General features: G+C 32.3%; 2 protein-coding genes, 1 long non-coding RNA gene and 1 other non-coding gene across 4 annotated transcripts; all 4 read left to right on the top strand.

Moving 5' to 3' along the window:
• Window positions 1-11,753: 11,753 nt before the first annotated feature.
• LOC114416905 lies at window positions 11,754-13,323 on the top strand. The gene is made up of 2 exons (XM_028381944.1): window positions 11,754-12,026; window positions 12,163-13,323. Exon 2 carries the CDS (start codon window positions 12,185-12,187, stop codon window positions 13,070-13,072), a length of 888 nt encoding a protein of 295 aa, XP_028237745.1. The 5' UTR covers window positions 11,754-12,026; window positions 12,163-12,184; the 3' UTR covers window positions 13,073-13,323.
• A 4,283-nt stretch (window positions 13,324-17,606) lies between these two features.
• On the top strand, window positions 17,607-17,678 carry TRNAQ-CUG. The gene has a single exon. It is a non-coding gene; the product is annotated as a tRNA-Gln (tRNA).
• A 74-nt stretch (window positions 17,679-17,752) lies between these two features.
• LOC114416904 (peptidyl-prolyl cis-trans isomerase CYP37, chloroplastic-like) lies at window positions 17,753-23,835 on the top strand. The gene is made up of 12 exons (XM_028381942.1): window positions 17,753-17,924; window positions 18,028-18,300; window positions 19,798-19,887; window positions 20,316-20,411; window positions 20,899-21,006; window positions 21,276-21,328; window positions 21,560-21,659; window positions 21,866-21,919; window positions 22,461-22,619; window positions 22,712-22,834; window positions 23,047-23,096; window positions 23,406-23,835. The coding sequence occupies exons 1-12, from the start codon at window positions 17,823-17,825 to the stop codon at window positions 23,515-23,517; spliced, it is 1,320 nt and encodes a 439-aa protein (XP_028237743.1). The 5' UTR covers window positions 17,753-17,822; the 3' UTR covers window positions 23,518-23,835.
• A 2,048-nt stretch (window positions 23,836-25,883) lies between these two features.
• Window positions 25,884-27,068, top strand: LOC114414295. The gene is made up of 2 exons (XR_003667176.1): window positions 25,884-26,115; window positions 26,648-27,068. It is a non-coding gene; the product is annotated as an uncharacterized LOC114414295 (long non-coding RNA).
• Window positions 27,069-27,626: the final 558 nt, after the last annotated feature.

The raw sequence follows: 27,626 nt of genomic DNA, 5'->3' as shown, positions 1-27,626 counted from the left end.
AAAGGTTTATTTGGTTTGATAAATGTCTTTTATTTATAAATAATTTAAAGTATATATTAGTAATTTTTACTTTGTATCCCTTTATTAGCCTTCTCTCTCATTTCATTTCAGTTAGAGTAGTTATAACTGTATTAGCCTTCTCTCTCTCATTTCAGTTAGAGTAGTTATAACTCCTTTAAAATTGTCTTAGCTGTCATAGCTGTCAGTTAGTTTGTTATAAACTAATTCTTGTATATAATTTGTATTTATGATTGAATTGAGTAATGAGAAGCATTCCTTTCGTCTTCTTCTTCGAGCTTCTTTTCTCTCTGTTTTAGAATATGTTGTGCCATGAGTTTTACATGGTATTAGAGCTCTTCAATTGAAGAGCTCTGCTATGCACACTCTTTGTTCTTTCCCGATACAAGCATTGTTTCAATTCTCCCATGGCTTCACCCAATCCTTCAGCACTAGAGGATTCACTCAATCCTCACAGTCCATATTATGTGCATCCAAGTGAGAATCCATTAATCTCACTTGTTTCTCCTCTTATTGAGACCACAAATTATAACTCATGGTGCAAGTCAATGTCTACTGCACTCAGTGCGAAAAATAAGCTGGAGTTTGTCGATGGTTCTTTGCCGCAACCAACGCCTAATCATGCTCTTCATACTACATGGAAACGTTCCAACAATATGGTGGTTTCGTGGTTGATACATTCGGTATCACCTTCAATCAGACAGAGTATATTGTGGCTGGATAATGCCGTTGACATTTGGAGAGATCTGAAATCAAGATATTCACAAGGTGATTTGTTGAGAATCTCAGAATTACAGTAGGAAGTTGCTTCTGTCAAACAAGGTGATGTCTCTGTTACAGAATTCTATACGAAATTAAGAATAATATGTGATGAATTAGAATCATATAGACTAGATCCAATATGTAGCTGTGTTAAAAAATGTTTATGTGATGCTCTTGTAATTGTGAAACAAAGGAAGGTACAAGATTAAGTTATGCAGTTCTTATGAGGATTGAATGATCAGTAGAATAATGTCAGGTCCAATATACTGATGATGGATCCTCTTCCCTCAATTAATAAGGTTTTCTCGTACGCTACTCAACAAGAAAGACAATTCAATGGGACTGTTAATATGAATAATCTCAGCTTGATTAATGCTACTAGTGCTTCTCACTCTAGAAATCCGTGTAGCTATTGTGGGAAGAATGGACATTTTGTTGAAGATTGTTGGAAAAAGAATGGTTATCCAAGTAATTTTTCATCGAATAGAGGAAGAAGAGATCGAACTTTTCATGGTAATGGTAGAGGCTCAAATGCTGACAAAAACGGCAAAGTGTGCAATTACTGTGGTATCATTGGCCACACTGAGACAAAGTGCTTCAAGAAACATGGATATCCACCAGGACATCGTTTGCACAAGGCGCTCGGTGCTAATATCAATAACACAACTACATAATCAACGAATAATGAGAATTCAGCAGCAGCAACTACAATTCAAGAAGGACAAAATTCAGAAATGAAATTGACATCATAGCAATAGCAAGCTCTAATGAGTTTGCTACAACAGACATCTACCATTGGATCTTCTTCTTCTACACAGACAACCCATATCAATCAACTTGGTATAGTTCTTAAAATTGATTTTGTTATAGGAAGTGTTTTACCTATAGTTTGCACCATAAACAATGATTCTGATCTCAATACTTGGCTTCTTGACTTGAGGGCTACCGATCACATTGCATCTTCCCTTGATTTATATAGTGAGTGTAAACAGATTTCTCCCATCACTGTTAGCATCCTTAATGGAGAACAATTGATTGCTAGATACTCTGGGACTGTGCATATTTCAGAATTTCTTGTTCTGACTAATGAGTTGTATCTACCTAATTTCAATTTCAATTTGATCTCCATTTCCAAATTGACTAATTCCATGCATTATCAGCTTGTATTCTTGGCTAATAAATGCCCGATACAGGAAATCTCCACCAAGAGGATGATTGGTACAGTTGATGTTGAATTTGGTTTGTACAAACTCAAGTCAACCTCTAGCCATCACAACAATACATCCCTTGCTATACTCAATCCCTCCAATTATGTCAATTCTTGTAATAAAATACTCATTGATATATGGCACTGCAGATTAGGACACTTATCCAATGAAAGAATGTTAGCCATGAAACAATATTATCTCATTTTAAATTTTGTCAAAGAGATTATTTGTGATGCTTGTCACAAAGCCAAGCAAAAGAAATTGATTTTTCATGTTAGCAGTTCTCATTCTCTTTCTCCCTTTGCTTTAATACATATTGATATTTGGGGTTCATGTTCAACCACTACTATACATGGTCATAAATATTTTCTTATTATTGTTGATGATCATACTAGATTTGTTTGGGTTTTGCCAATGTCTTCTAAAGCTGAAACTCAATCTCTTTTACAAGGTTTTATTAAATCTGTTGAAAGACAATTTGATACAAAAGTTAAAGCTATTCACTCAAATAATGGTGCCGAATTTATCATGAGTTATTTCTTTCAAGCCACTGGTATTATTCATCAAACAACCTGTGTTGAAACTCCCCAACAAAATGGGATTGTCAAAAGAAAACATCAACATTTACTTAATGTAACTCGGGCCCTTTTGTTTCAATATAACCTTCCAAACATTTTTTGGTCCTATGTTTTACTTCATGCTACTACTTTAATAAATATCATTCCTACACCTTTTCTGAAAAATGAGTCCCCATATCAAAAACTATATTCTGCATTATATGATGTTAATTTACTTCGAGTTTTTGGCTGTCTATGTTACACTAGCACTCTCAGTGCTAACAGAAAAAAGCTGGATCCTAGAGCCTTACCTTGTGTGTTTCTGGGATTTAAATCCCACAAGAAAGGATACATTATGTACAATCTCAATACACGAACCATTGAAGTGTCTCGAAATGTCATTTTTTATGAGAACTGCTTTCCCTTTTCCATTCTCAACATTAATGATCCTACCATCCTTGCTCACCCTTCCATCACTACCCATAATCCACAAGCCTTTTCTTCTCCTATAGATTCCCCTTCTCCTACACCTTTACCTCCTCAACCTGAACCTATATCTGTTGACCAACCATATACATAACCCACCTCCTCTGAACATTCCCTTTGTAAGACTGACAAAGTTCGAACCAGACCCATCAAATACAATGACTATCAAACCAGTTTCGCATCTACCACTATCACCAATCATCCAGGCACCAAACATCCTATTTCCTTTGTGATTTCCTATAACAAGCTCTCTTCCCATTATCACAGCTTTATTCTTAATGTCTCTGCTAATTATGAGCCTAAGTCTTATATTGAAGCATGTAAACATGATTCATGGGTTCGAGCTATGCATGATGAAATTTCTGCTTTAGAAAGGAATCATACATGGATGCTTACTGATTTTCCTCAACATAAAAATGTGATTGGTTGCAAATGGGTGTACAAGATCAAACATAATGCAGATGGATCTATTGAACGATATAAGGCTCGCTTGGTTGCTAAGGGCTATACCCAAATTGAAGGTCTGAACTATTTAGATACCTTTTCTCTAGTAGCCAAAATTACTACAGTTCGACTTTTGTTGGCACTCGCTGCTTCGAATAAGTGGTTTATCAGACAACTTGATGTCAATAATGCATTCCTTCATCGTGATCTTAATGAAGAGGTGTATATGGTTCTACCTCCAAGTATGAAATCTACTAAACCTGGTCAGGTTTGAAAGTTACAAAGATCTCTCTATGGGTTGAAACAGGCCAGTCGTCAATGGTATGCTCGATTATCTACTTTTCTTGTGGCTCATGGCTTCAAACAGTCTGCTGCTGACTATTCTCTCTTTACTTTCAAAAGAGAAAATTCATTCACTACATTATTGGTCTACGTTGACGATATTGTTCTGAGTAGGAATGATCTCTCTATTATTTCTCATATTACTGGATGACACTTTTAAGATCAAAGACCTTGGTAATTTGAAGTATTTTATTGGATTTGAAGTTGCTCGTGGAACCTCTGGTATTAACATTTGTCAAAGAAAGTATGTTTTGGATCTTCTCATCGATACTGATATGTTAAATTCCAAGCCCGTTTCTATTCCTTTTGATTATTGTACCAGACTGCATCAATCCTCTATATCATTGCTTTTTGATTCACAAATTTCTTCATATAGATGCTTAATTGGCAGGTTAATATACCTTACAAATACCAGACCTGATATCACCTTTGTCGTTCAACACCTGAGTTAGCTCAATGCTTCTCCTACTACTGCTCATTACACGGCTCTTTATCGTATTCTTCAATACATTAAAGTTGCTCTTGGTTTGGGTATTTTCTTTCCTTCTACCAGTGAGCTTCAACTCAAAGCCTTTAGTGATTCTGATTGGGTTGGATGTATTGATACTAGGAAATCCATTACTGGTTTTTTTTGTTTATCTTGGTTCATCACTTATATCATGGAAATCTAAGAAGCAAGCCACAGTCGCAAGAAGTTCTTCTGAAGTTGAATATCGTGCCCTTGCTATTGTAACTTGTGAAATTCAATGGCTCTCATATTTGCTTCATGACTTTGGTATTATTCATAAGCTTGCTTTGGTGTTCTGTGACAATAAATCAGCTCTCCACATTGTAGCTAATCCTGTCTTCCATGAAAGAACCAAGCATATTGAGATTGATTGTCACTTGGTTCATGACAAGCTGGTTTCGGGTTTGATCAAGCTCTTGCCTATTGCTTCAGCACAACAACTTGCTGATGTTTACACAAAGGCTTTAGCTCTTGGTGTTTTTCATTTTATCTGTTCCAAGCTGGGTATGAATAACATTCATTCCCCAGCTTGAAGAGGGATATTAGCCTTCTCTCTCATTTCAGTTAAAGTAGTTATAATTGCTTTAATTGTCTTAGCTATCATAGTTGTCAGTTAGTTCGTTATTAACTAACTCTTGCTCTTGTATATAATTTGTATTCATGATTGAATTGAGTAATGAGAAACATTCCTTTCGTCTTCTTTTTCGAGCTTCTTTTCTTTCTATTTTAGAATATGGTGTGCCATGAGTTTTACACTCTTTGCTAAAGATTTATATTGGGAATAATAGAAATTACAACAGTCTTGTTTTTACTATTTTCTATCAAATGCTTTTGAAAATAGAAACAAATTTATAATCAAGTGACATTTTTTATAAAACTAACTAACTAACTTTAAAGGATTATTATAACAAAGAATAATTTATATCACCCCAGTTTGATTTTAATAATTTTCCTAATTGTGTGAATAATTTTTTTTTTAATATTTTCAGTAAGTTTATTTTGAATCTTGTTTTTAAAAAATGCAACAAAAAATATTTTGAAATTGTTAAATTAGAAAAAAAAATAGTCACCTAGGAAGTGATAAATCATAGTTTAAACGCATTAAAATTAAGTATTTGACATTATCTTAAATAAAATTTTTACCTGTCTATACTTATATGATAATACTAAATTTTTTATTTCTATTTAATATATTATTTATTTATTTTTTGGTCAAATATTTTATTTATAAATAATATAATTATGTAGCATTATTCATTTTGAGCTTCCTAGTGTTGCTTTCTTGTCTATAAATGACAAAATAAACATACTCGGGCCCATTTGAAAGAAAAAATAAAGTATAAATGCAACTAATGAACAAACACAGTGTCGCTATATAACAAGATATGTGGTTTGGCATAAAGAAATGGAAATATGCTCCATAAGATTCAAATCAGCAATTTCGTCAAAATAAAATCTAATTTTTTGGTAGGTAGATTATTTGTATAGTTAATTAGTTATCGAAACTAAGGGCTATATATCCATTGCTTAAATAGAATAATATTTTTTAAAACCAAATATCCCTCCATTGACTAATCCTCTAAAGCAGTAAGATTAATTTAAGAGAATGAAATCAAAATGTGTTTTTTCATACTCATGGGTTAGAGATTAAACCATGACTACATATTTAAATGATAAGTTTATTTATCAATCATGTCATACTTTGTTGATCTTAAATAGAATAATATAAGTGAAGAAGGTTTTATTATTTTTTTTTATCAAAAATAAAAAATAACGCCTTTTAAAAACAGTATTCTTTTTGCTTAAATCTTTTTTAAATTCCTAAATCCGGAATCAGTAATCAAAACCCAATGCGAAAGCATCTCGTTATATAGATGGCTGTACATTCCGGTCCTAATCCACTGAAAAGGATATTGTTGACGTTCAAGGAAACTTTGGATTGGTGCAGTGTAGTTATTGCTAGAATTTTTCTACATTGTGATCACAAAGTCCTAATTTTATTATGCTGAGTTATCAATAGTCTTCGTTTTTATTATGGATTATTTATGGACAAAAGTTAGGTATTAGGAAACTTCAATTCCTCAAATCACTTTGTTTATGAAGCACATGGGAGTCAAAGTTAGGTTTGATTGCCATAACATCAGTCTTATCTATTTAGGTAGCTTTCAAATAGCTGTGGGTACCATGCATGATGCATGCTCGGTTTCACTTTGACTAATGTTTACACACTATTTCTATTAACTATTTTTTTTTATCAAACTTTCTTCTAATACGATAAAATATAATGGATATGCACTACTCAATAAATATTTTTCTTTCTTTTTCTTATACTTTGTTGATAGTATTCTTTTTCTTATATCAGTACTGTATAAGTATAACAAAAGGTATAAAAAGTTGTATATATAAAGAGTATTTCCTTTTTAACTCTTTTATCTTTTACTTGTTAAAATTCTATATAGAAATTCATCTTTTTATTTCATAGTGATACTAAAACTCAAATCCTTAACATCATTATTATGTGGTATAATGAAAACCTATGTTTGGTTAAGAAAAGAAAAGGGAAGAGAGATGGAGCAATTCATTGTTTAGTATATTCTAAAAAGTGGAATGACAGAAGAATTTTTATTTTTTTTTACTTCTATAGTTTGGTATGTTTTAAAAATTGAAAGGATGAAAAAAATTGTGCAATCTATTACTCATTGTAATCCATTCAATTTAGAGAAGAAAGAAAATTAAATGATGATTGTAACTAGTAAAATATTTCTTTTAAGAGATAGATAATTTTTTTATACATACGAGCCAGAAATCAAACTCATAATCACGTATTATATAAAAGGTTATTTACCAATCATATCACACCTTGTTGGTGTATACACTTTTTTTTCTTTATTTTACTATTGACATTTTTTTTATTTATCATTTTATCATAAAATATGAATTTGGACTTAACTTAATTAATACACCTTCTCACACCTAATACTTTTTGAATTTTGCACCTAAATAATATGGTGAATGACCACACTTGTGGACCCAAGTTATCTTGAGGGGGTGCAAGTGCACACCCCCTAAGTTTGAGAGAAAAGAATATAGGTAGTAATGTTATTTTATGCACCCCTTAGACCTTTCTCTCTTCAATTTTTATAATTTATTGACTAGTTTTTTTTTTTCTTATGTTCCTTTTATACTTTAGTTGGTTAGAAATTTCATTTTGTTTTAAATTTTATTTTCATATATATGATAATATTTTTTTAAAATTTTTTTTACTCACTGACTTCGAGTCTTGGATTCGTCAATGTAGATGGTCATTTCAACCCCAAGACTAGTTCAAATGGTGAAAAGTGTCCTTTCAGTTATCAGTTTTATCTTACCATTATTATTTTTAACCAATGTGACACTTGGTTTAGTAAAAAAAAACCCGAACATATATCTAAATTAAACTCATATAATCAATACTCTCCCTTGCCTTTTATAAGAAAAGAAAAAACACAATTTTTTTGTTTTCTTTTATAAGCAAATTTTAATCATTTTTGTTTCATTTGAAGAGATTATGTTCAAATAATCTTCATTTAATAGGATATTTATACTTAATATTAAAATATGTTTGTTTTTTAATTAGAAATGACACCATTTAATAAAGTTTACTAATTTTCTTAATAAATGTGAAATCAAATTTTTTGGCTTATAAAAAAAAATAGAGGAAGTACTCCCTCCTTTCCCATTTACTATAAGACCTAAGTTTGAAATAATCTTTATTTTGTTTTATAAGATTTAATTTATAATATTCCTTGTATTAATTATTTTTAGATTAGAAATATTCATAATTTAAAGAAGAGAAATAATGTATTGATAAACAAATAGAAAAGAGAAAAATATTAATTATAATGATAGTTTTGAAAAAAGTTATAAATTTAAGATAAATTTATTATTATCAACTAAATTAATATTTTTTTTAATTTTGATAAATTGGATAATTGAGTGTTATCCCTGAAAAAGGAACTGAGTCTTATACATAAAAACATATGGAGTATATATAAATTATGGTTGCTAAAAAAATTAGTATAAATTATGTGTCACGTTTCTAGTACAACTTTAATTTGTTCAGTGATTTGAGTTCCGACAGAGGAATATTTAATATATGAAATGTGAAATACTATGGCGTAGACAAAGCTTCATTAGTTTGATTCGGTGCTAATTATCTCAATACTTTGGTAGACAAAGCGTCCTCTTTGACGTACTTGTTTTTTTTTTTTTTTTTTTATGAAATCTATGGCGTAGTTGAAGCTGAATCATCCTATTGAATTAAAGAAATCCTTAAAGTAATAAAGATTGCTCCTTATTCTCGTTGAAAAGTTGCAAGATTCCTTGAACGTGTACTTGTCTTTAAATACTTGTTTGTGTACTCCCAAAGGAAAAGGGGAGAGGGGGAGGAGCCAATAAGAAGAAGAAAGCTGTGTTCCGGTGGTATTTAACAAGAGGGGTGAGTGTCGGAAGCAAAAGCTTTGTACATAATCTCTTGTGAAACTGAAGGGTGCTGTAATTTATTCTTGGGACCATATGATCCCATTATGGCAATCATTGCACGTTGCAAGAGGCTGTTATCTAGGGTGAGGCCAAGGATATACACAACACAACTAAAAAGTTTAAGGCCAAGAAAAGTTGATGAGGGAGATATATATGTGATGTGATAATAATAATTAAATGAAGTGTTAACAATATATTTTTCAAATATTTTTTTAACACATATTTTATTATTAATAGATCGAGTTCATTAATTAAGAAGTGAAATTCATCAAATTTGTATCTTTAACAAAATTTAACTAATAGTTGAGAGTGTATTTAAAAGAGTGTGGTGTTGAGGTTTATGAAGAAAAAAAATGACTAGCTAGTTCTATGGAGAAAAAAAAAGAAATGGAAAAAGTGTTGAAATAGATCAGGACAGTCCGATAATATTTCTCTTCAAAGTGATAACTGTACTTAATTGGTGCTGATTTATCATCCCAAACAATTAGATCAATATGTGTCTATAAATTGGGTTTAACATAATTTTTCTCAATCGATCTGAATTTGTCTCGAATCCCAACATGATGAACCCACTTACACTCTTGGTTAAAACTTTGTACTATGGAGTGATGATGAGTTATTTTATTTTATTTTTTTTGTGAACGGCCAAAGAAATTCTATAGAGTGATGATGAGTAGAAATAACAAATACATAGTGGGGCTCTTTAATTTCCGAAAGAAAAGAAGAAAAAGAGAGAGAGAGAGAACAAATTAAAGGAAGGGAAATCAAAGATTCGCCTGCTAATGTATTTTAATTTAGAATATCATATTTAAATTGGACCCTCAGATCAGAAGGAGAAAAGTTCCGTTTTAAAAGTCTAACAAGCCTCACAAATGTGAGAGTGAGAGAGATGTGAAGTGTGAGAGTGAGACTAACATAAGAATTAAGAATATTGGAATATTGGAGTCAACCAACAATTCAATCACCATTTCCCATGCTAATTATACGCCACTTTGAATTTCTTAACATGTCCCCATAATTATATTTGCGGATTTTTTTAACAATTCAATATAGTTATTCTTTTTTATTTTGTGTGATAGCAGGAAATGAAAGATCTTGTTTCAAAGGTTTTGTACGTGGTTTTTATTTTTCTTTTGATATGGTTTGATTTTTGAAAAAAATTAATTGATAATCGTATTATAGGAAGATGGTTGTTTTATGCATTTGTTCCATAGGCAGATATTTTCATTTGGTGTTATTGGTGCAAAATAGGATTTGTCTTTGTTACCTAGTCATCATTTTCTCTCGCAATTACGTATTGCGATAGCTAAGAAGCTGTATCCAGAATTCTCACTTATTTCTTTCTGGTATTTTTTGTGTCAAGAATAAATAAATAAAAACTATTACATAAAGTTAATTAGTTTTTTTTCTTTCAATTATGATATTGATACAAACTAATTTGTCAAAAATGATGATTAACACAAAGTCAATTAGTGTTACCGCATGATTCTGATTTTGTTCCCGCTAGTGGATAGATACTTCATGTAGGACTAGTATAGGAGGATTAGAAGTTAAAATCAATTAGGTATTAGAATTTAAAAAAAAAATTGTTGATTTTATTTTTTTATTTCAAACTTTATCATTTATTTTCTATATTTCTCTTTTATTCTTGTAATTATAAAGGTTTTCTCAAAATTTGATAAAGCACTTTAAAATCTTGAAAATTCATAAAGTCTTTTTAAATATTATGAATTCAAATTTTATAAATCCATTAAAATTTAAAATCCAAAAATCTTAATCATATAAATCTTTAAAATCATTATATTTCTACACAATCATCTAAAATCTACCAGAATTTTTATGTCAAATACATCTCCCTAATAGTTTAAAAATAAATTCATCACTAATAGGTAACATGGTATTAGTTATGTTGTTTTTTTTTTATGTTATTGTTAAATGTCATAGTATTTTTTTTAATGCAAATGTCATAATATTTTGATGTGATGAAAATCGTCTAACTTAATATTTATAAACAATAATGAAAAATAGATCAGTAATAAATATGACAATAAATATAATTTATTACCACTATTAGTAATACTTTAATGTCTACAAATAAAACAAGATAATAATAGTCTCATATATAATTATAAGATAATTTCAATTAATTCACACCATTAAAAAAAGTAATTAATCAAATTAAATTCATCAATTATTTGAATTATTATTTTAAAATTATTATTTTTCTTATCTCTTTATCTATTTAGTTGCTTCTCATTAATGTTAAGATAATATATAACATAATAATAATTAATGCATCTAAAAATTAGAAGATGATTTTATAAAAATGACCAAATAAATTTATGAAAATGATCTTATGATTAGAAATGAAAGGAGGATTAACTTTTAAGAAAAATATTTAGCTACTTATTTTTTCTTCTATGTCACTTTTTTTTTCATTTCTTATCATATTATTTGTCATATCTATTATTTTCTTTTTCCTCTTTTTTCAGTATTTTTATTAAAAATAATTTTATTTGAGTCTAATGAGATTACCATTTATTCACAATTTTTTTTCACTCCAAATATTTAAGTGAGTTATATATGCAAGATTTCAACTCGAAAACTCTTATTTAGCTTAAATAATTTCCCAGCAATTGATTCATGGGTTCAAGATTTTCTTCCACTTTATCCCTCATCTCTTTCAACCTATACACCTATAAAAACAAGTGTATATTTATAATTACTCAATTTTAAATATGAACCAAATCATTTTTATCCCTTGTAACATTGTAGTGTTTTTTTTTTTAAAATGTAAGAAAAACTTTGACAAGTAGTAGCCCCTAACCTTCTTTAGGGTCCACGGTGAAGCCGTATAGGCATTCCAAAACCTTATACCGTATATTTAGTTATAAATACGCGAATTCATGTATTCTTCTCCCTCATTTACTCTCTCGAGAGTCGTGCATTTTAGTCACAAAGCGAGGTTCACCTTTTCCCCTTCCGTTTTTCTTCGCTTTCTCTGACATTCCAAACGGAAAACGAGGAATCAAAGTGCGTTTGTTTGAACAACCCAAATGACATCATAATCACCAATTCACCGGTATCACACTCTTTCATGCAGTAGCAGTACCACCATTCTCTGCACCCCATCAAATTAAATATAACAAACCTTCCACTTCGTACTCCCAAACCGTAACTGTAAGCGACACACTCCTAGAAATCTGTCTCTTTTTTCGGCTCAATTAAGGATTTTTTTTTTATTTATTTTTTCATCTTCTATGCTTTTCAAATTCTACTTTCCTAATTATGAAACATTTTCTTTTGTGAATTGCAGAATCAAAATTTGATCGAGGAGAATGGGAAAAACAACATCAAGTAGAGATTGGACACGGATCTACCTCATCTACGGAATGGATCAGTGGCAAACCTTCGTCTTTCTTCTCTGTCAAGCGATTCTCTTTTCAGTTCTCTCAATACTTTACCTTCTCTACTTCAATGATATCTCTCACACTTTCCAAAGCCTTCTCAAAATCGTCGCCGTGCCCGGCGGCGCCGCCCGCTTCGCCGCCGGGTTCACGGGATCCGTGATGGCACTCTCCGCCCTCTGTCTCTTCTACGCGGCGGCGAATTTTTTTTACTCTGCCGTCCCACTCCATTCCGAGATGACCCAACGCATCGTCGATGCAGTCAGTGACTGGTCGACGGTGCGGCAGGTACTCGATCTGGGCTGTTGTGGCCGCGGCATTTTATTGAATGCCGTGGCCGCCCGCCTTAAAAAGGAAGGAAGTTCGGGTCGGGTGATTGGGTTAAGTGGCCCGAACAAGGCCAAATTATCGGCCACGCTTCGGGCTGCTAAGGTGGAGGGTGTGGAGGAATACGTAACGTGTCGGACAGGTGATGCAACAAAACTGCCATTTACGGACGGTAGCTTTGATGCAGTGGTGTCCGGCACATTCGTGCACACGGTGGGGCGGGGGAGTACTCCCGACGTGGCGACAGCGGAGAGAGGGAGGGCGGTGGCAGAGGTGGTGAGGGTGTTGAAGGAGGGTGGGGTTGGGGTGGTGTGGGACCTTGTGCATGTGCCGGAGTATGTGCGACGGTTACAAGACATGAAAATGGAAGACATAAGAGTGAGTGAACGTGTGACGGCGTTCATGGTTAGCAGCCACGTCGTGTCCTTCAGGAAGCCAACTCACCACGTGCATGGCCCACCTGAGGTCAGGTTGGATTGGAGATTCTGCTGACGTGGATTTTCTTACACACACATTTCTATCTATGTATAGAGTGATATACACAATGAAACATTTTGTGTACTTTTATAGTTTTGTCTAAATGTTTTTCATTTTTTGTTTTAACTATGATGTTATGAAGAAAAGCAGTACTTGGCTGGGGAGGCAAAGTCGAACCATGCAAATTAAAAATGAGTAAAGTTTTCTGTAGTTTATTGTATATATTGTTTAATACATGTATGTGTGAGACTCTGAGTTATAATTTATCCATGCACCCTAACTTAGTTTGTAGAGTGTAGGCTAATTTTCTTTCACAAATAACAAGTTCCACAGAATTATATATAGTTGGGTTGTCATTAAATTTAATGTTGAGTTGCAAATTAGGATTTGAGTAGAAGAAAAAAAAAAAATTTTTGGGCTAATTAAGCTGTGGCATAGTTAATAATATCATCCAATGATCCAAATATACTGGGTTAACCAACTGCGATTTGTAAATGGATGGACGAAAGTGTTATCCAACTGTTGGGAATGCTACTATAGAAATGACATAAGTAAAATTACGTGACATGTTTACATTGATGCGTTTTGGAATGGGATTTAAAATTTAAGAGTAAATTGTAAGTAGTAAGTAGTAAGTATGAATAAAAATTCAAAGCAATAAATTAAAGTAGCATGTATATCGCTATAAAGTGTATTCGTCAAAGGAGCAAATTCATTGGACTGATTTCTCGAAAATGGTGACCCTTTTATGTGTTGGTGAGATTTATCAACTTATCTAGTGCTTCCCTGATCAATATTCATCCAATCATTTGTTATTTTGTTTGTTTTTGTTCTATATGCAAGTGTTTTAACCTAACAGATATGCACATGTAGTTTGAGTGGTGAATTAACACTACTTGATCAGCTGTTGTTTAATTGTGACGCAAAAGAAAAAAAAAAGGGATCATGTGTCGGCATCTAATTTATTGTTGTTTGTGTTTCAAGTGTTATTCCCTCCATGTGGGATTTCAGTATATGAATAAAAGTTGAAAGCTAGTGTTATGAATTGATGGAAAACAAAAGTAGAGACATGTTTCTAGACTCTAGTACAATTCAACTTTGTGGGTACGTGCTGTAATTTGATATGATAAACGTGGCAGGGTGCACCTGAAGTGTTATTTATGGTCATAGATTTTCTGGTTAAACTAGCAATGTTTTGGATGAGTTACTTAGGAGTTTACATCAGAACGATGGTACTATCAAAATGGTTATGAAATTAACTATAATGGTAAGGAAATAAAATCATTTAATAAAATTATGTTAATTTTTACCAAATATGATGTGATCTTCAGAACTAATTATGTCGGGTACATGCGTAATCATAGTTCATTGATCAATGACTTAATTAAGAACATGCGTAGTGTGCTAAATTGGATCTACAACATACATTAGCCGCTATTATTTGAGGATTGGGTTCGTCTTTTGCTTTGTTATTGAACCAATTTTCTTTTTGTCTCACTAAATCAGCAAGTGTGCATTAGAAGACATTTCTGAGTTTTTATTTCCCTTCATTAATTGATATGATAATAATGTTGATGGTCGAGCATGGTGGTAGCCTTTTCAAGTAGCACATGGAGCATGTGCTTCTGCCCCTCTTAAATGAACCATGTGTCGAGAGATTAATCAATTTCAGTTGTTTCAAATAACTAATATGATTAAACATGTGCTAAGTCCCAATCTTGAGTGTGAGGAATAAATTTATAGTCCATAACCAGTGACCATCTGGTCCTTACTATGTAGGAAGATATGAACATATATCATTCTATGTAGGGAAGACGAATTTTTTAGAATACTCTGGAGCATACAGCCTGTGACCTATTCTATAATCATAATTTGTGATAAGGATTCTGTAACTACCATAAATTGGGATCGTTTACTTTATGAAATAAAATTCTAGATCGTGAGATATTGCGAAAGGGTGTCTTTTGTAGAACAAGGGTCAGAAACATGATAATATAATCTTATCCAAGTTTTTCTTTTCTTTTCTTTCTCTTTCTTTTTATTTTTAGCCCGGAACCATTTTTTTCCCATGTAACGTGTTGTTTAACATCCTTGTTGGACTTTCTGGTGTCAATTATTTAATGCACCCCATTTTTTTGCTTGGTCCATCTCAATAAAAATAATAAAGCATCTGAATGAACTCTTCTATCCTTTATTAATTTTAGTGCACCCCTAATTTTAGTGCCATCTTCTCCCTAATCTATTTTCGCTTCTTTCTTACTCTCCCATCATCGTACCCCGCAGTCTTCGCCGTATAAATTTAAAATTCTTACTTATATTACAAATTGATCAACCCGTAAAAACATATGCATTAGGGATTGCTCCATTAGTAATTGTATCAATAACATTATAGAATGACTAATGAGTAATGCAGTCAATACAATTACACATTGTACAATCCGTAGTGTATATGTTGTTATGGATTGTCTGATCCGTAATGTATTTTTTTATATTATGAATACTTTACGGATTGCACAATCCGTAATACGAAAGAATGCATTCAACTGTAACATGTATACTATGGATTACACAATTCATAGTAAATCGCCTCATTCGACCTTTCCTTCTTCACAATCTGTAATACACTATGGAATTTGTATTTGAACCCATGGATGACGTACACTTCCCTCACATCACTTTCTTGCCTCTCCTAACACTCATGTTTGCACATTTCACTCAAAGACTTTCTCTGGTGGCGGCGTTCACAAAGAAAATATGGGTATGCAGATCTAGGTGGTGATGGGGTGGCGACGCGCACACGGAGGAAAGAGGGGGTAAGTGGTGGTGGTGGTCCAAGGAAGAGGTGGTGGGAGAGAGGAAGAAGGGCAAAAGGGAGATATTAGAAACTTTGGAGGTGTACCAAGCAAAAAATGGAATGCGTTAAATAATTTCCTATGGAGGTATCATGGATTGAATTTACTTTGCCCTCATTGGCTTTTCTATTCCCACCTCACATATTTGGGAATCCAAAAATACCCCTAATAGAAACCTGAATTTGTAGTTCAAAATGTACAACGGAAACACATTTATGATACATATTAGGGTTGCAACCTAAAGACACAACAACAATGCAGTTTTGTTGTGCATTTTTGAGCCATAGAATCACATTTTTGGTGTACATTTAAAAAAACACAATGAAAATATTATTTCATTGTGTTTTTCTCTCTTTAAAAAATATTCTTCTGTTAAATAAACTAACATTTTAACAACTAACATTTACTGATAAAAAGTAAATAAATAATATTATATGTTCTTTTATCTAAAATGTAAAAGTTGACGTGTTTTTTTTTTTAAAAAAAAAAAAACTCAATTAGATCCCTCTGTTTACAAATGCTCCAATCAAGTCCTTTCATTTTCAAAAAGGTCTCACCCCGATCATTTTCGTCCTATTAAATTAATGTTGTTAGGATATGAATTGTGATAGTTCTCCTTTATGAATCATGGAAATTTTTAGCCACTGCTACATTTATTATTATTTTCAAAAATAACAATTTGAAAGAAAATTATTTTCAAAAATAACTATTTGATCAATTTCAATAACAATTTGAAAGTTAATGACTCACCTAAATAATTTTGAGTCTCTAGAAATAATATAGGATGATTGAGAGAAAATTTCTAACTCATAAAAATTCTAAACTCGTGCACTATGAAAAAGTAGAATTAAAATAATTAGTATTAATCATTATCATCATAATAAGATAAATTTTCCACATGGACATAATATAATTAATAAAGATCAATTATAATGAAATCTTTATAATTTTTCTTGACTGATTGCTCACTTTCATAGTGTATTCTTACACTGTTAGTGTACAATGCAATCCCATTTTCAATTGAATTTCTTATTGAAACTGAATTCAAACATCAAAGTATTTATTTTATTAAATATTTCATGAATAAGTTTAACGATATCTTGTAATTATTTTCAATCACTTTTATCATAGATTAAAAACACCTTAGTTACAGATGGACGTGTAGGGCAGGTCAACGATAAACAAGCTTGTTATGATGCTGGTGGTAAGGGAGGGAGGCAAGGCAGAGGGACCATATACACCACCGAACCTGCATCTTTAACCTCCGAACAACATTTGCATTTCTCCCATTTTTCAATCCTAAAACTAGCTCTCACGAGTTGTAAGTAAGTTGTTCCTACGATTAACAAAATAAGGACGTTAAATAGGACACAATAGATATATATCTTAACAAAAAAATAAAAGATTTTTTCGTCTTCTTAATTTTAAGTGTTTTTGTGACTAAACACTATTTGGAGAAATAAAAGTAAGATATGAAAATCGATAATTTCATTAAACTTTGAGAGAGGTTTTCGAAACTCATTTGATAATATAAAAAATATCTTAATCAATTTACTTAAAACTTTATAGATCAAAACATTAGTAACGGAAAAAAAATTTAAAATGAGGAAAAGCTTTCATAAATATAATACATACTCGTATTATTTTAAAGGAAATTACATTTAAATATACTAACATATTAAGAGTTATTATAAAGTGGTCCCATGGTCTAGTGGTTAGGACATTGGACTCTGAATCCAGTAACCCGAGTTCAAATCTCGGTGGGACCTTATTTTTTTCTATGTTTTTGGTTCTTTATATCGAGGGTAAAGATGTAATTACCCATAACCAGCCACAGAGGGCACGTGTTCTCGCTCTTCCACTTCCACACAAAGAACAGATTAGGCGCGCACTCACCACACCAATTCGCTTCAATGGCGTTCCCTCTCTCTCCCTCCTTCAACCCCTCCATCGCTCGAAACCGAATCGCGTGCTTCTCGAAGAAGCAGCACCGCCACGTCATCACAAAGGACACGGTTTGTTTGCACTTTGCAATGCCGCGTTTAGCGTTTTTGTCACTGTCACGTGCGGGTGTGTATGTTTTGCTGAAGCGTGTTTTGGATTTTGGTGATAACGCAGGAAGTGGTGGTGGTAGACAGAGACACGGAGCGTGCCACGTCAGCGGGCGCTATGCTGAAGAGGATAATGAAGCGGTTGAGGAGTGTGGCGGTGGTTCCGATCGTGATTGCGTCGGTTCAGATAAGCGCGTTGGTGGCGCCGTTAGTTGATTACGTGGCGTCTCCGGGTGCCGCCGAAGCGGTTCTGTATTCGCCGGATACGAAGGTTCCGAGGACGGGAGAAGTTGCTCTCCGGAAAGCCATTCCTGCCAATGCTAACATGAAGGCTATTCAGGTCTGCTAATTTTCCTTCATCGTCTTCTACCCAAAGAATTATTTTCGTTTCTTTAACAAATAAATATAATTATTTAATGTGAATGAGCTAGTAGTTGGTCCAAACACGCATTTTATTACGAGGGTTTTACAAGGGTTTAGCTCAGTATTTAGCAGGATGCACGAGTTATAATTTAAACACCTGGAACCTGTCTTTGATTCCACGGAACTCAAAAAAAAAAAAAAACATGTTACTGAGGGTAAATTTGGATAAGCAATTAATTGAATAATTTAATAAGCATGCACTGCGAGTTTAAAAACAATTTAAATTTAAAAGAGTTTGGTTGGATAGACTTATTCGAAAATACTTTTAAGAGAAGAAAATAAAAAAAAATGAAATGAGTTTATCTATAGTTAAATTATTTCATGCATAAGCTAATTTGGAAAAGATAGGCGAACCAAGAAAATAAGAAAAGAAAAATGAGATGAGCTTCTCTAAAGGATGAAAACAAGGTAAACTTACCAGATTTGATGGTCACTAATCAGAGATCATCCTTGCCCAGTAGTTATTTTAATAGCAAATAAATTTATCATATGTCTGTTTGTGATTTGATGCTAAATACTCTCTTGGAAAGGTACGCTCAAAAACTAATAGTGTTTATCACTTTTTTGAAACCCGCAACGGACCGGCTGGTTCGACTGGGAATCAGTCATGTGTCTGGTCCAACACTTCCTAACAACCGGGGTGTCCTTAAACTGGTTCAAAATCGCTGGACCGGTCAAAAACAGGTAAAACTTAGAGGATTAACCGGTTTCGCTTAAAATTGTTTTTTTCTAAAAAAAAATATTTCAAAACAACATTGTTTTGGTTTTAAAAAATAAGAAATATTATCAATTTATGCACATTATGCTATATTTTGTTCAATATTACTAGAATATTATATTAAAATATTTTAAAATAATATTTTATTAAAATCGGTTCAATCCTGGATGAACCAGGGTCTTCATCGATTCTATGACCAATCCGGTTCTGAGAATATTGGTGTTTATAATAGCTCCTTAGCTTTCACCTCTCTCGGTGCTGCCGGCGTAGTATGATTTATTTTTTAATTAATATTTATTTAATATAAAGTGAATAGTCCATGTATTGATAGTGTAAGAGGTTTTTACATTGTTGTCAAATTACAAATTAGTGTAGTAATTTTGTTAACTTTTAAATAACTACTTAAAAAAGAGAACTTTTTTTTGATAAAGTTCTTCATTAAACTTGAAATAAGTTTAAAAGAGCTGTTAGAAAGTTAATCTAAATGAGTTAAATCTAGATTTGGACAGTAGAGGGGCTTGAAGCTACTCTGACTGAAGCAGTGAATAATGCACAATGGTGAGATGCGAGGTCAAAATCAATTCTAGATAATATATCCCTTCTGATTAATGTGGAATAAGAGGATAATTGTTTTTCAGTTTTTATTTGCTCTTTGAACATATTAATGATCAGCATTACATATTATATCTTTTTCAGGACACTCTTGAAGATATTTCGTACCTGTTGAGGATTCCGCAGAGAAAACCGTATGGAACAATGGAGGGGAATGTGAAGAAAGCTTTGAAGGTGTTCAATTATTTATTTTATTTTTGCTTTTTGCATCCTTTGTTATTTGCTGTATTTGAGAAACAAAGTACTGATTATTAGGTGCTGTAATGATCTTGCATCTGTGAAAGTTTCAAAGATTTGTCTTTCAATTAACGGATAAGTCAAATGTTTTAAATTTCATACATGTGCGATTTTGGTGCTTTTTCCAGCCTTCATACATCAGCAGAGCCTTACATTTTTTGTTGATAGAAAAATTGGGGTATATAACTGAAGTACTTATTTAGAACTTAACTTCATATTTTTGCCTATGAAATTTTGTAGTATTTGTTGCTCCTCAGTAGAATATCTTTCTACATCTTTAATATTGCATTTGGTCTGTTAATAGTGTCTTGTTGTACATTATTCCTTGAGGACTTTGAATTTTGATAATTTCCTTCCTTCATCAGATAGCAGTAGATGAAAAGAATTCTATATTGGCTAGTATACCAGCAGAACTGAAGGAAAGGGCCTCTTTGGTACATGCATCTCTAATAGAGGGAAAGGTATGCTCAAAAATTGTATCTTCTGGAATATATGAATAGCAGTATTTGTATATCTTAATATAATTATTGACATTTTACATACTGGCATTCATGGGCTAACTCCCTCTATTCTAAAAAGTAGCTATTTGCATTTCAAGAAAATTGATTATTTTTTATGATGACCTCAGTTGAATTAATTTCCGAGGTTATACATATGATTATAGTTCTTACATTGCAAAATAAATAAAGTTTTCTATTCTTAAATGTTTCTCGTGAGAAACTAATATACCATGTGCTTGTAACCAAAAGAATGTTGGATGCAAGAAAAAAGGTTTCATATATAGAAACTACAATGCGGAATTAGGCTAATTTTACTTATTTTCAGTTCATTGTGTTCTGTCTTTTGTAGAATGAAATATACTACAATATCTTATAATTGACAATTTATGCAAAATTGGTAGTTGTGGTTCATTGTAGAAGCTACCACAATGATGCTAATATTTTGCAGGGGGGCTTGCAAACTCTACTTCAATCTATAAAGGAACAGGATGCAGATAAAGTATCTGTGAACCTTGCATCTACACTGGATACGGTAGCAGAGCTGGAGTTGTTACAGGTAACTGAAAACTACATAATCTGATAGTATCTTGAAAACAATGGTATTTACTTTCACTTCTCCAAAAAACATCACTGATTCTTTTTATCAGCAAATGTTAATTTTCAGTTTGTTAGTTTTTTGTTAGCATGATGAATTGAACCCACGACCTTCTCCTCCTTCCCTTCCTTCTTAACCACCCAATTAACCTTATGTCTCTAAACATCACTGAATTTATCCAACAATATTATGATCTTGTGCAGAATCTAAACTTAATTTTGTTGCAACAGGCACCAGGATTATCATTTTTGTTGCCAGAGCAATATGCACAACAATATCCACGGTCAGTGACTCCAACTGAAAGTCATGTCAATCAGTAATTTGATGTAATGCATAGATCTGTGTAATGGATACTTGAGTTTTCCACCTTTAAATCTTGAACATACACCATGACCATTTGACATGAGTCTAATATAAACAAAAGGATTGACAGTAATCGTTCCTTGCTTAATTCCTTGGGAAAACTAAACACTCAGAACATGGGGAAAATTCAATATCTTCCCATTTCTTTTAGGCTTTCAGGGAGAGGAACTGTTGCATTCACCATTGAGAAAGGAGATGGTTCAACATTTTCTCCAGTTGGGGGAGAGCAGAAAAATACTGCCACCATTCAGGTATAATTCACTCCATAAATTTTCCTTTGTGATTAGCCATTGGTTGTTGATTTCGTGGGCTCCAGGTCTCTTAAGGATCCATAAGCAGTAAGAACAGGTCCATTTTAAAGAATACATCAAAATCACAGTTTGGTAAATGATGCATGAATAAGTGACTGCTCATAGATGGTATATTAAAGATAAATTGATAGACCTTTGTTTTTCAGGTTGTTATTGATGGATACTCAGCTCCACTAACTGCAGGGAATTTTGCAAAACTGGTAAGGTAGTGGAACGGCACTTCAGCCTTGTGAATTTTCTATATTATTCCTTGCCAATAGCCATCATGTATACCATTCTTGATTTCCATCACTTCTGATGGTTCATCCACTTTCGTTCAGATTTCCTAAGTTCTCCAAGTGAACTAAATCAGTAATGCTGTATTTTATTTGAATGAATGATCTATGATTAATGTCTCAGTCATTAAGTCTTTTTTCTCTCAAACTTTCCATGCTATCACTGTAAATAATGCAGTCAATTAGTTGTTTTCTTGTGAAAATAAGAGTTTCTCAAGGTCTAGAATTGTATATTCTCAATTAGTTGTTTTCTTGTGAAAATAAGAGATTCTCATGGACTGAACTTGTTGATTCATTGAAAAATGAAAAATATTTCCGTTCGTAGAATATATAGTTTTAATTGTGCATTTGAAGTTGTATTAATGTGGCATAATTCCTGATTTTAAGTGATTGGTGTTTTGGACATCTAGATTATTAGATTGTATAACCTAGTGAAAACAACACACATAATCCCATAATCCTTCAGGTGATGGATGGAGCCTATAATGGCACAAAGCTCAACTGTATCAACCAAGCTGTTATCTCAGATAATGGAGTTGATAAGAACACTGGTTATAGTGTTCCCTTGGAAATAATGCCCTCTGGACAATTTGAGCCCCTTTACAAAACAACATTAAGTGTGCAGGTATGCCTTTTGTTTCATTTTATAGAAAAATGGTCTGCAGGCATTACAGGCGTTTATCATACTGTTCTCATCTGTTTTCTGTCTGTTGGAAGGATGGAGAACTGCCGGTTCTTCCGCTATCTGTTTATGGGGCACTTGCTATGGCTCACAGTGAAGCCTCGGATGAGTATTCATCGCCTTATCAGTTTTTCTTCTATCTCTATGATAAACGAAGTGTAAGTGCAATCTACAACTATTCCCTCTGTATCCTTTGTTTATTTGTTCACAGGATTTGGTAGATTTTGTTACCCAAAAATAGCAAAAAACGGAAGCTGAATTTTTTATGCTTGGATGTAATTTCGTTTTGCAAATTTAGTTCATTCATTTCTTCTTTTCCATTTATGTAAAGCCTTGTTAATATTATTTTTATTCTCCTCCTCTTTTGTAGGCTGGTTTGGGAGGAATATCATTTGATGAAGGACAATTTTCAGTTTTTGGGTAAGCCTTGTTAGCATTCACATACCCTGCCTCATAATTGATTTTTGAGTTTAGTTTTTGGGTAAAATATGTGTTGTCCTCAAAATATCTTGAAATTTGATTTCACTCTCTAAAAATAAAAATTTAATACGTTTTTAATCTCTATATTTTAACAAATACACATATTTTTAGTCTCTTCTATACACAAAAACCAGGTCACTTTGGATAAATATAGAAACTAAAAACATATTCTACCTTTATCTTGAGAGACTAAAATTATTTTACCCTTAATTTTTTGTCCAATGTTTTTGTTGCTATTAAAACATGCAGATACACGACTGCCGGGAGAGACATTCTACCCCAAATAAAAACTGGTGATGTTATTCGTTCTGCAAAGCTTATTGAAGGCCAAGACCGTCTTGTATTGCCGAAGGAAAGTTGAGTAGATTCCCTTACGGGGTTACCCAAGTAGGAACAAATCATTCATTCTTTTTAATATATATAAGCTTTGTGGACATCAGCCTAATTTTCTTGTTGCAGGTTGTGTTGTAAATTACTAAATTATATAGAAATGAGTTGAAATTTCTATTGATTAAATATCCAATGAAACAGTGAGAGAAATTCTCCAGAAAGGAATCCCTTTCAGTGACTTAATTCTTCAATGTTATCCCCTGATTTCTTGTACAATAGAGTATATCACAGGGTGCGTGTACCAAATGGCTTAATTTTGGGAAGAAATTATAGTCATTTTCTTAGCATATACCAGAGGTGATTATAGACAAAGGTGCATTTCATTCTTTACTCTTCACTATTAGAAGTTTAGAGTATATTATGCTTTAATCATTATGTATGTTCACTATTAACTATTAAGAGAATGGTTCGGCCGAGGATGAGTTTCTGACTTGTCTGAACTGATTTTTGACTCGACTGTAATGATTATTGGCTTGACCGATCTCTTTGATACAAGCCAAGACATGACTCCTGCACACTGAAACACTTGAAGGGTGAAATATTTGTAAAAGATACTCCGCTGTTAATAATAATTTTACGAGATTGACGAGGTAATTATAATTTTACCAGAGTGATGAGGTGTATTACAAAGTATATTAGAAAAACGTTGATACTAGTGTAAAACTGTATATACTTACATTGAAGTCAGATTTGGGCTGAAATTTTTACAAAATTTAGGAAGTTGCTATTGTTACCCTCAGACTTGTTATTCTCCACACCTAAGTGGGTGATTTTTCTTTTTATTTTCATGGAATCATGATTCTTTTATGCAACATATATAATGAGATCATGTTTTCGCTAATGGGAACATGATTCTGTTGTATGTTTTGATTTTTTTGAAAGATATTTGTTGAAAAATTGAATATTAAATTATTGATATTTTAATTTTTTCATTGACACAAGCAACTAATGTGTATAGATTATTGTGATTTGGATTGTTGATATTTCAGGACAAATTTGGAACATTTTTTTCTATTGCATAGAACCGTTAGCCCCACCAACATCATCCCCTTCCTGGGGTCTTGTCCAACAACATATGTTATTCCTTTTGTGCGAGCCATAATAAATCTGGAAAGAAAAATAAAAATAATATTAGTTAAACTCACAAATCAATATAAAAGAAAACACTCAGTAAAACCTATAACAATTTAATTTGCATATTTTAATTAATAAATTAAGAACAAACACTAATTTTAAAAAAATACCAAAATAAAAAAAATCAGCATCATAAAATAAAATAACAAAAACATCAATTTCAAAAATCTTTAAGTAACAAATAATTATTAGTATTTGAAAACAACACTACATATTGCACAAGGGAAGTGTATTTTTATTGTGCATCATGTCAAGATATATAATGGAAATACACTTTCGTTGTGTGCCTAATAAAAACACACAACAAATGTATATTTCCGTTGTGCATCTTGTTTAAACACAATAGGAACATGATTTTGTTGTGTATCAATAAACAACAAAATTAAGTTTTTGTAGTGTTATTTGATGGGAAAAAATATGTGGTAGGGAGGAGAGGCAAAGTTGAGGCTGAGAAGGTGAAGGAGAAAAATAGAAGAAGACTGGGGAGATGATAAGGAGAGGTAGGGGTGGGGTGGGAAAAAACTGAAATGGGAGAGGGAAGAGGGAAGGGGCGGGTGGGAAGAGGGAAGGGGAAGGGCAGTTTTGTCCTTCCATTGAAAATTCAAAAAAGGGGTGTAAATAGCAATAGAGGGTAAGAATAACAACCCCTAAAATCTAAGGTCCCTTGTACGAAATTATATGTTATTTTGACGTGTATGTAGAATAGTTTTACTTCTGGTGCTGACCTTTGTCAAAACTAGTGAAGATATGATACGAGTTGGGCTTAAAGCTAAATTTGTATCAGAAACCAATCATAAGTTCTTGTTGTATTTGTGGTGCAGAGTATATATATGAATAAGGAAAAGGGGTACTAGCTCCATAAAAGACATTTAGGTTAGTGACAATCCTGTAGTTTATTTGTTCAGTTTTTTTTTTTTTTTAAATATAGATGACCTTGTAAGTTCAACAAGTAACAACAATAATTGGTAATTAATTCAAACTTATTGCGAAGGTTATATTTTAATGATCTATTTTGTTCACTTTTTGGAACGACTCAACAAGGTTTTGATTTATATATCTAATCCTCTTGTGAAAACTGAGTCTAGCAGCCGTATGGGACTTAAAAGCCGGCACAAAATTCACATTTGGATTCGTTTTGCAGTTTCGTTGATTTACAAATGTATGCAGAGCTAGGGAAAAAACAAGGACCAGAAACAACAGAAAACACTTGAAAAAACCGCACCTTGCAAGTGCAGCCAAATTTTCTAGCTTAAAGCACTCTTATTGTCCCAGAATCATCTTTACTCTTACTATATACATGTGTGTCTTCTCTTCTATTTCCAACTTCCAAGAGAGACCTATAGTTTGTAACAGCAATTTGTCATGCCTATTTGCATTCGTCAATTCGCTTTCCTTGCCTTCTTTTGCCTTACTCTTCTCCTCTTTTCTGCTCCGGGTTAGATTCTTCTCTCTTAATTAATTAATTAGACTTGTCATCACAAAAGCAGAGTTTAATTCTTATGCCGTGTTATTTAGTATAATTTTACATGTTAACAAATAAGAAACAATAATTAATATTATTAATAGATATGATTTAAAAATAATTATTATAAAAGTTAACAAATTTAATTTATTATGTATAATAAATTTTCATTAGATAACAATGTAAAAAACAACCAAAAATCATTTTTTTTTTACATTAATTGTCAACCCAATGAACAATATATACTCATCAAACAACCAAAATCATTTTTTTTTTACATTTGTTTTCTATTTTTACTATCTGCACCTATGGAGAGAAAAACTCAAATTTCATTTTCTCTTACCATGTTTTACCATAAAAAGTATGAGTGTGGGGGACAATGTATTGTATTTTATTAATTTGCCAAAAATTAAGGAATTAATTTATATACTTGCATCTTTACATCTCGTGAACCAACAAACAATTGATGTGTTTTTTTTTTCTTTTCCTTTCTTTGTATTTTCAGAGGTTAGTAATGCTGCAGCAATCTGTGGGAGGCCTAGTGGAACATGGAAAGGGCCTTGTATAATCTCTAGCATATGCAATAATCAGTGCAAAGAGAGGGAGAACGCACAGGGAGGATCCTGCTGGGTTTTAGCTTGTTACTGTCAATTTTTCTGTGACGGGAACTGAAACATTCCACCATCACTATATCCATTGTGCGCTCTGAAATCTGAATAATACATTAAACACTGAAATGATCAGTATCAGTCACAGATACTACAGTTATTCTTGTACATCATTGCAATGCGTCGAAGCCATGTGTATGTTTGGGTTAAAGTTTGTAAGATTGGTCGTAATGTTTTGAAGCTATGTGTATGTTTGAGTTAACATTTGTACAAATTGATTGTGATGTTTCAAATTAAATTGAGTTAACATTTGTAAAATTGATTGTGATCTTTCCATTGTGAAGGTTTGAATGTTTATTATTTTAAAAGTGATGTATGTTTGGAAAGAACGTTAATAAAATTGATTTTGAAGCAAATGCGATTTTTATCTGAATGTTTATTATTTTAAAAGTAAGTTAATAGTAAAACTTAACCCACACACTCATAAGTCACCATTTAAGGTGAATTTAAACATGCATATACTATACTAAGAGTAAATTACACTGGTATAATCTTTTTTTTTTTTTAATTACACACAATACTACTTTTTTCTTCTTCTATTCCTATACTAACTCTCCTGAATGTTTAAAAATATTGCATTAACACCATCTTATATATTATAGAAAGATGGAATAACTAAATAACTATGATTTTATTCAAGTTTAATGGAGTGTACTAGAGATATGTTGATGGAACCCTGATTTGCCGATCCGATTTTTAGCATCAGCAAATTGAGGAATCAATTTGAGACTCTATGAAATTGGAAGGAAGAAAAGGAAAAAGCAGAATTAGAAGATGAGGTGGAAAGAAAAATGTCACAATCTTGAGAGATTGATA

This window comes from Glycine soja, chromosome 6 (assembly GCF_004193775.1).
Source record: "Glycine soja cultivar W05 chromosome 6, ASM419377v2, whole genome shotgun sequence".
Classification (NCBI taxonomy): Eukaryota; Viridiplantae; Streptophyta; class Magnoliopsida; order Fabales; family Fabaceae; genus Glycine; species Glycine soja.
Note: the sequence above shows the minus strand (reverse complement) of the source record. Positions and strands in the feature narration are given on the sequence as shown.

Excerpts from the sequence above, each read along its gene's own strand:
- LOC114416905 (XM_028381944.1), top strand. The coding sequence starts at position 12,185 with ATGGGAAAAACAACATCAAGTAGAGATTGGACACGGATCTACCTCATC.
- LOC114416904 (XM_028381942.1), top strand. The coding sequence starts at position 17,823 with ATGGCGTTCCCTCTCTCTCCCTCCTTCAACCCCTCCATCGCTCGAAAC. Across the intron at positions 17,925-18,027 it reads ACGTCATCACAAAGGACACG|GAAGTGGTGGTGGTAGACAG; the intron begins GTTTGTTTGCAC and ends GTGATAACGCAG. Across the intron at positions 21,660-21,865 it reads AAAATACTGCCACCATTCAG|GTTGTTATTGATGGATACTC; the intron begins GTATAATTCACT and ends TTTGTTTTTCAG.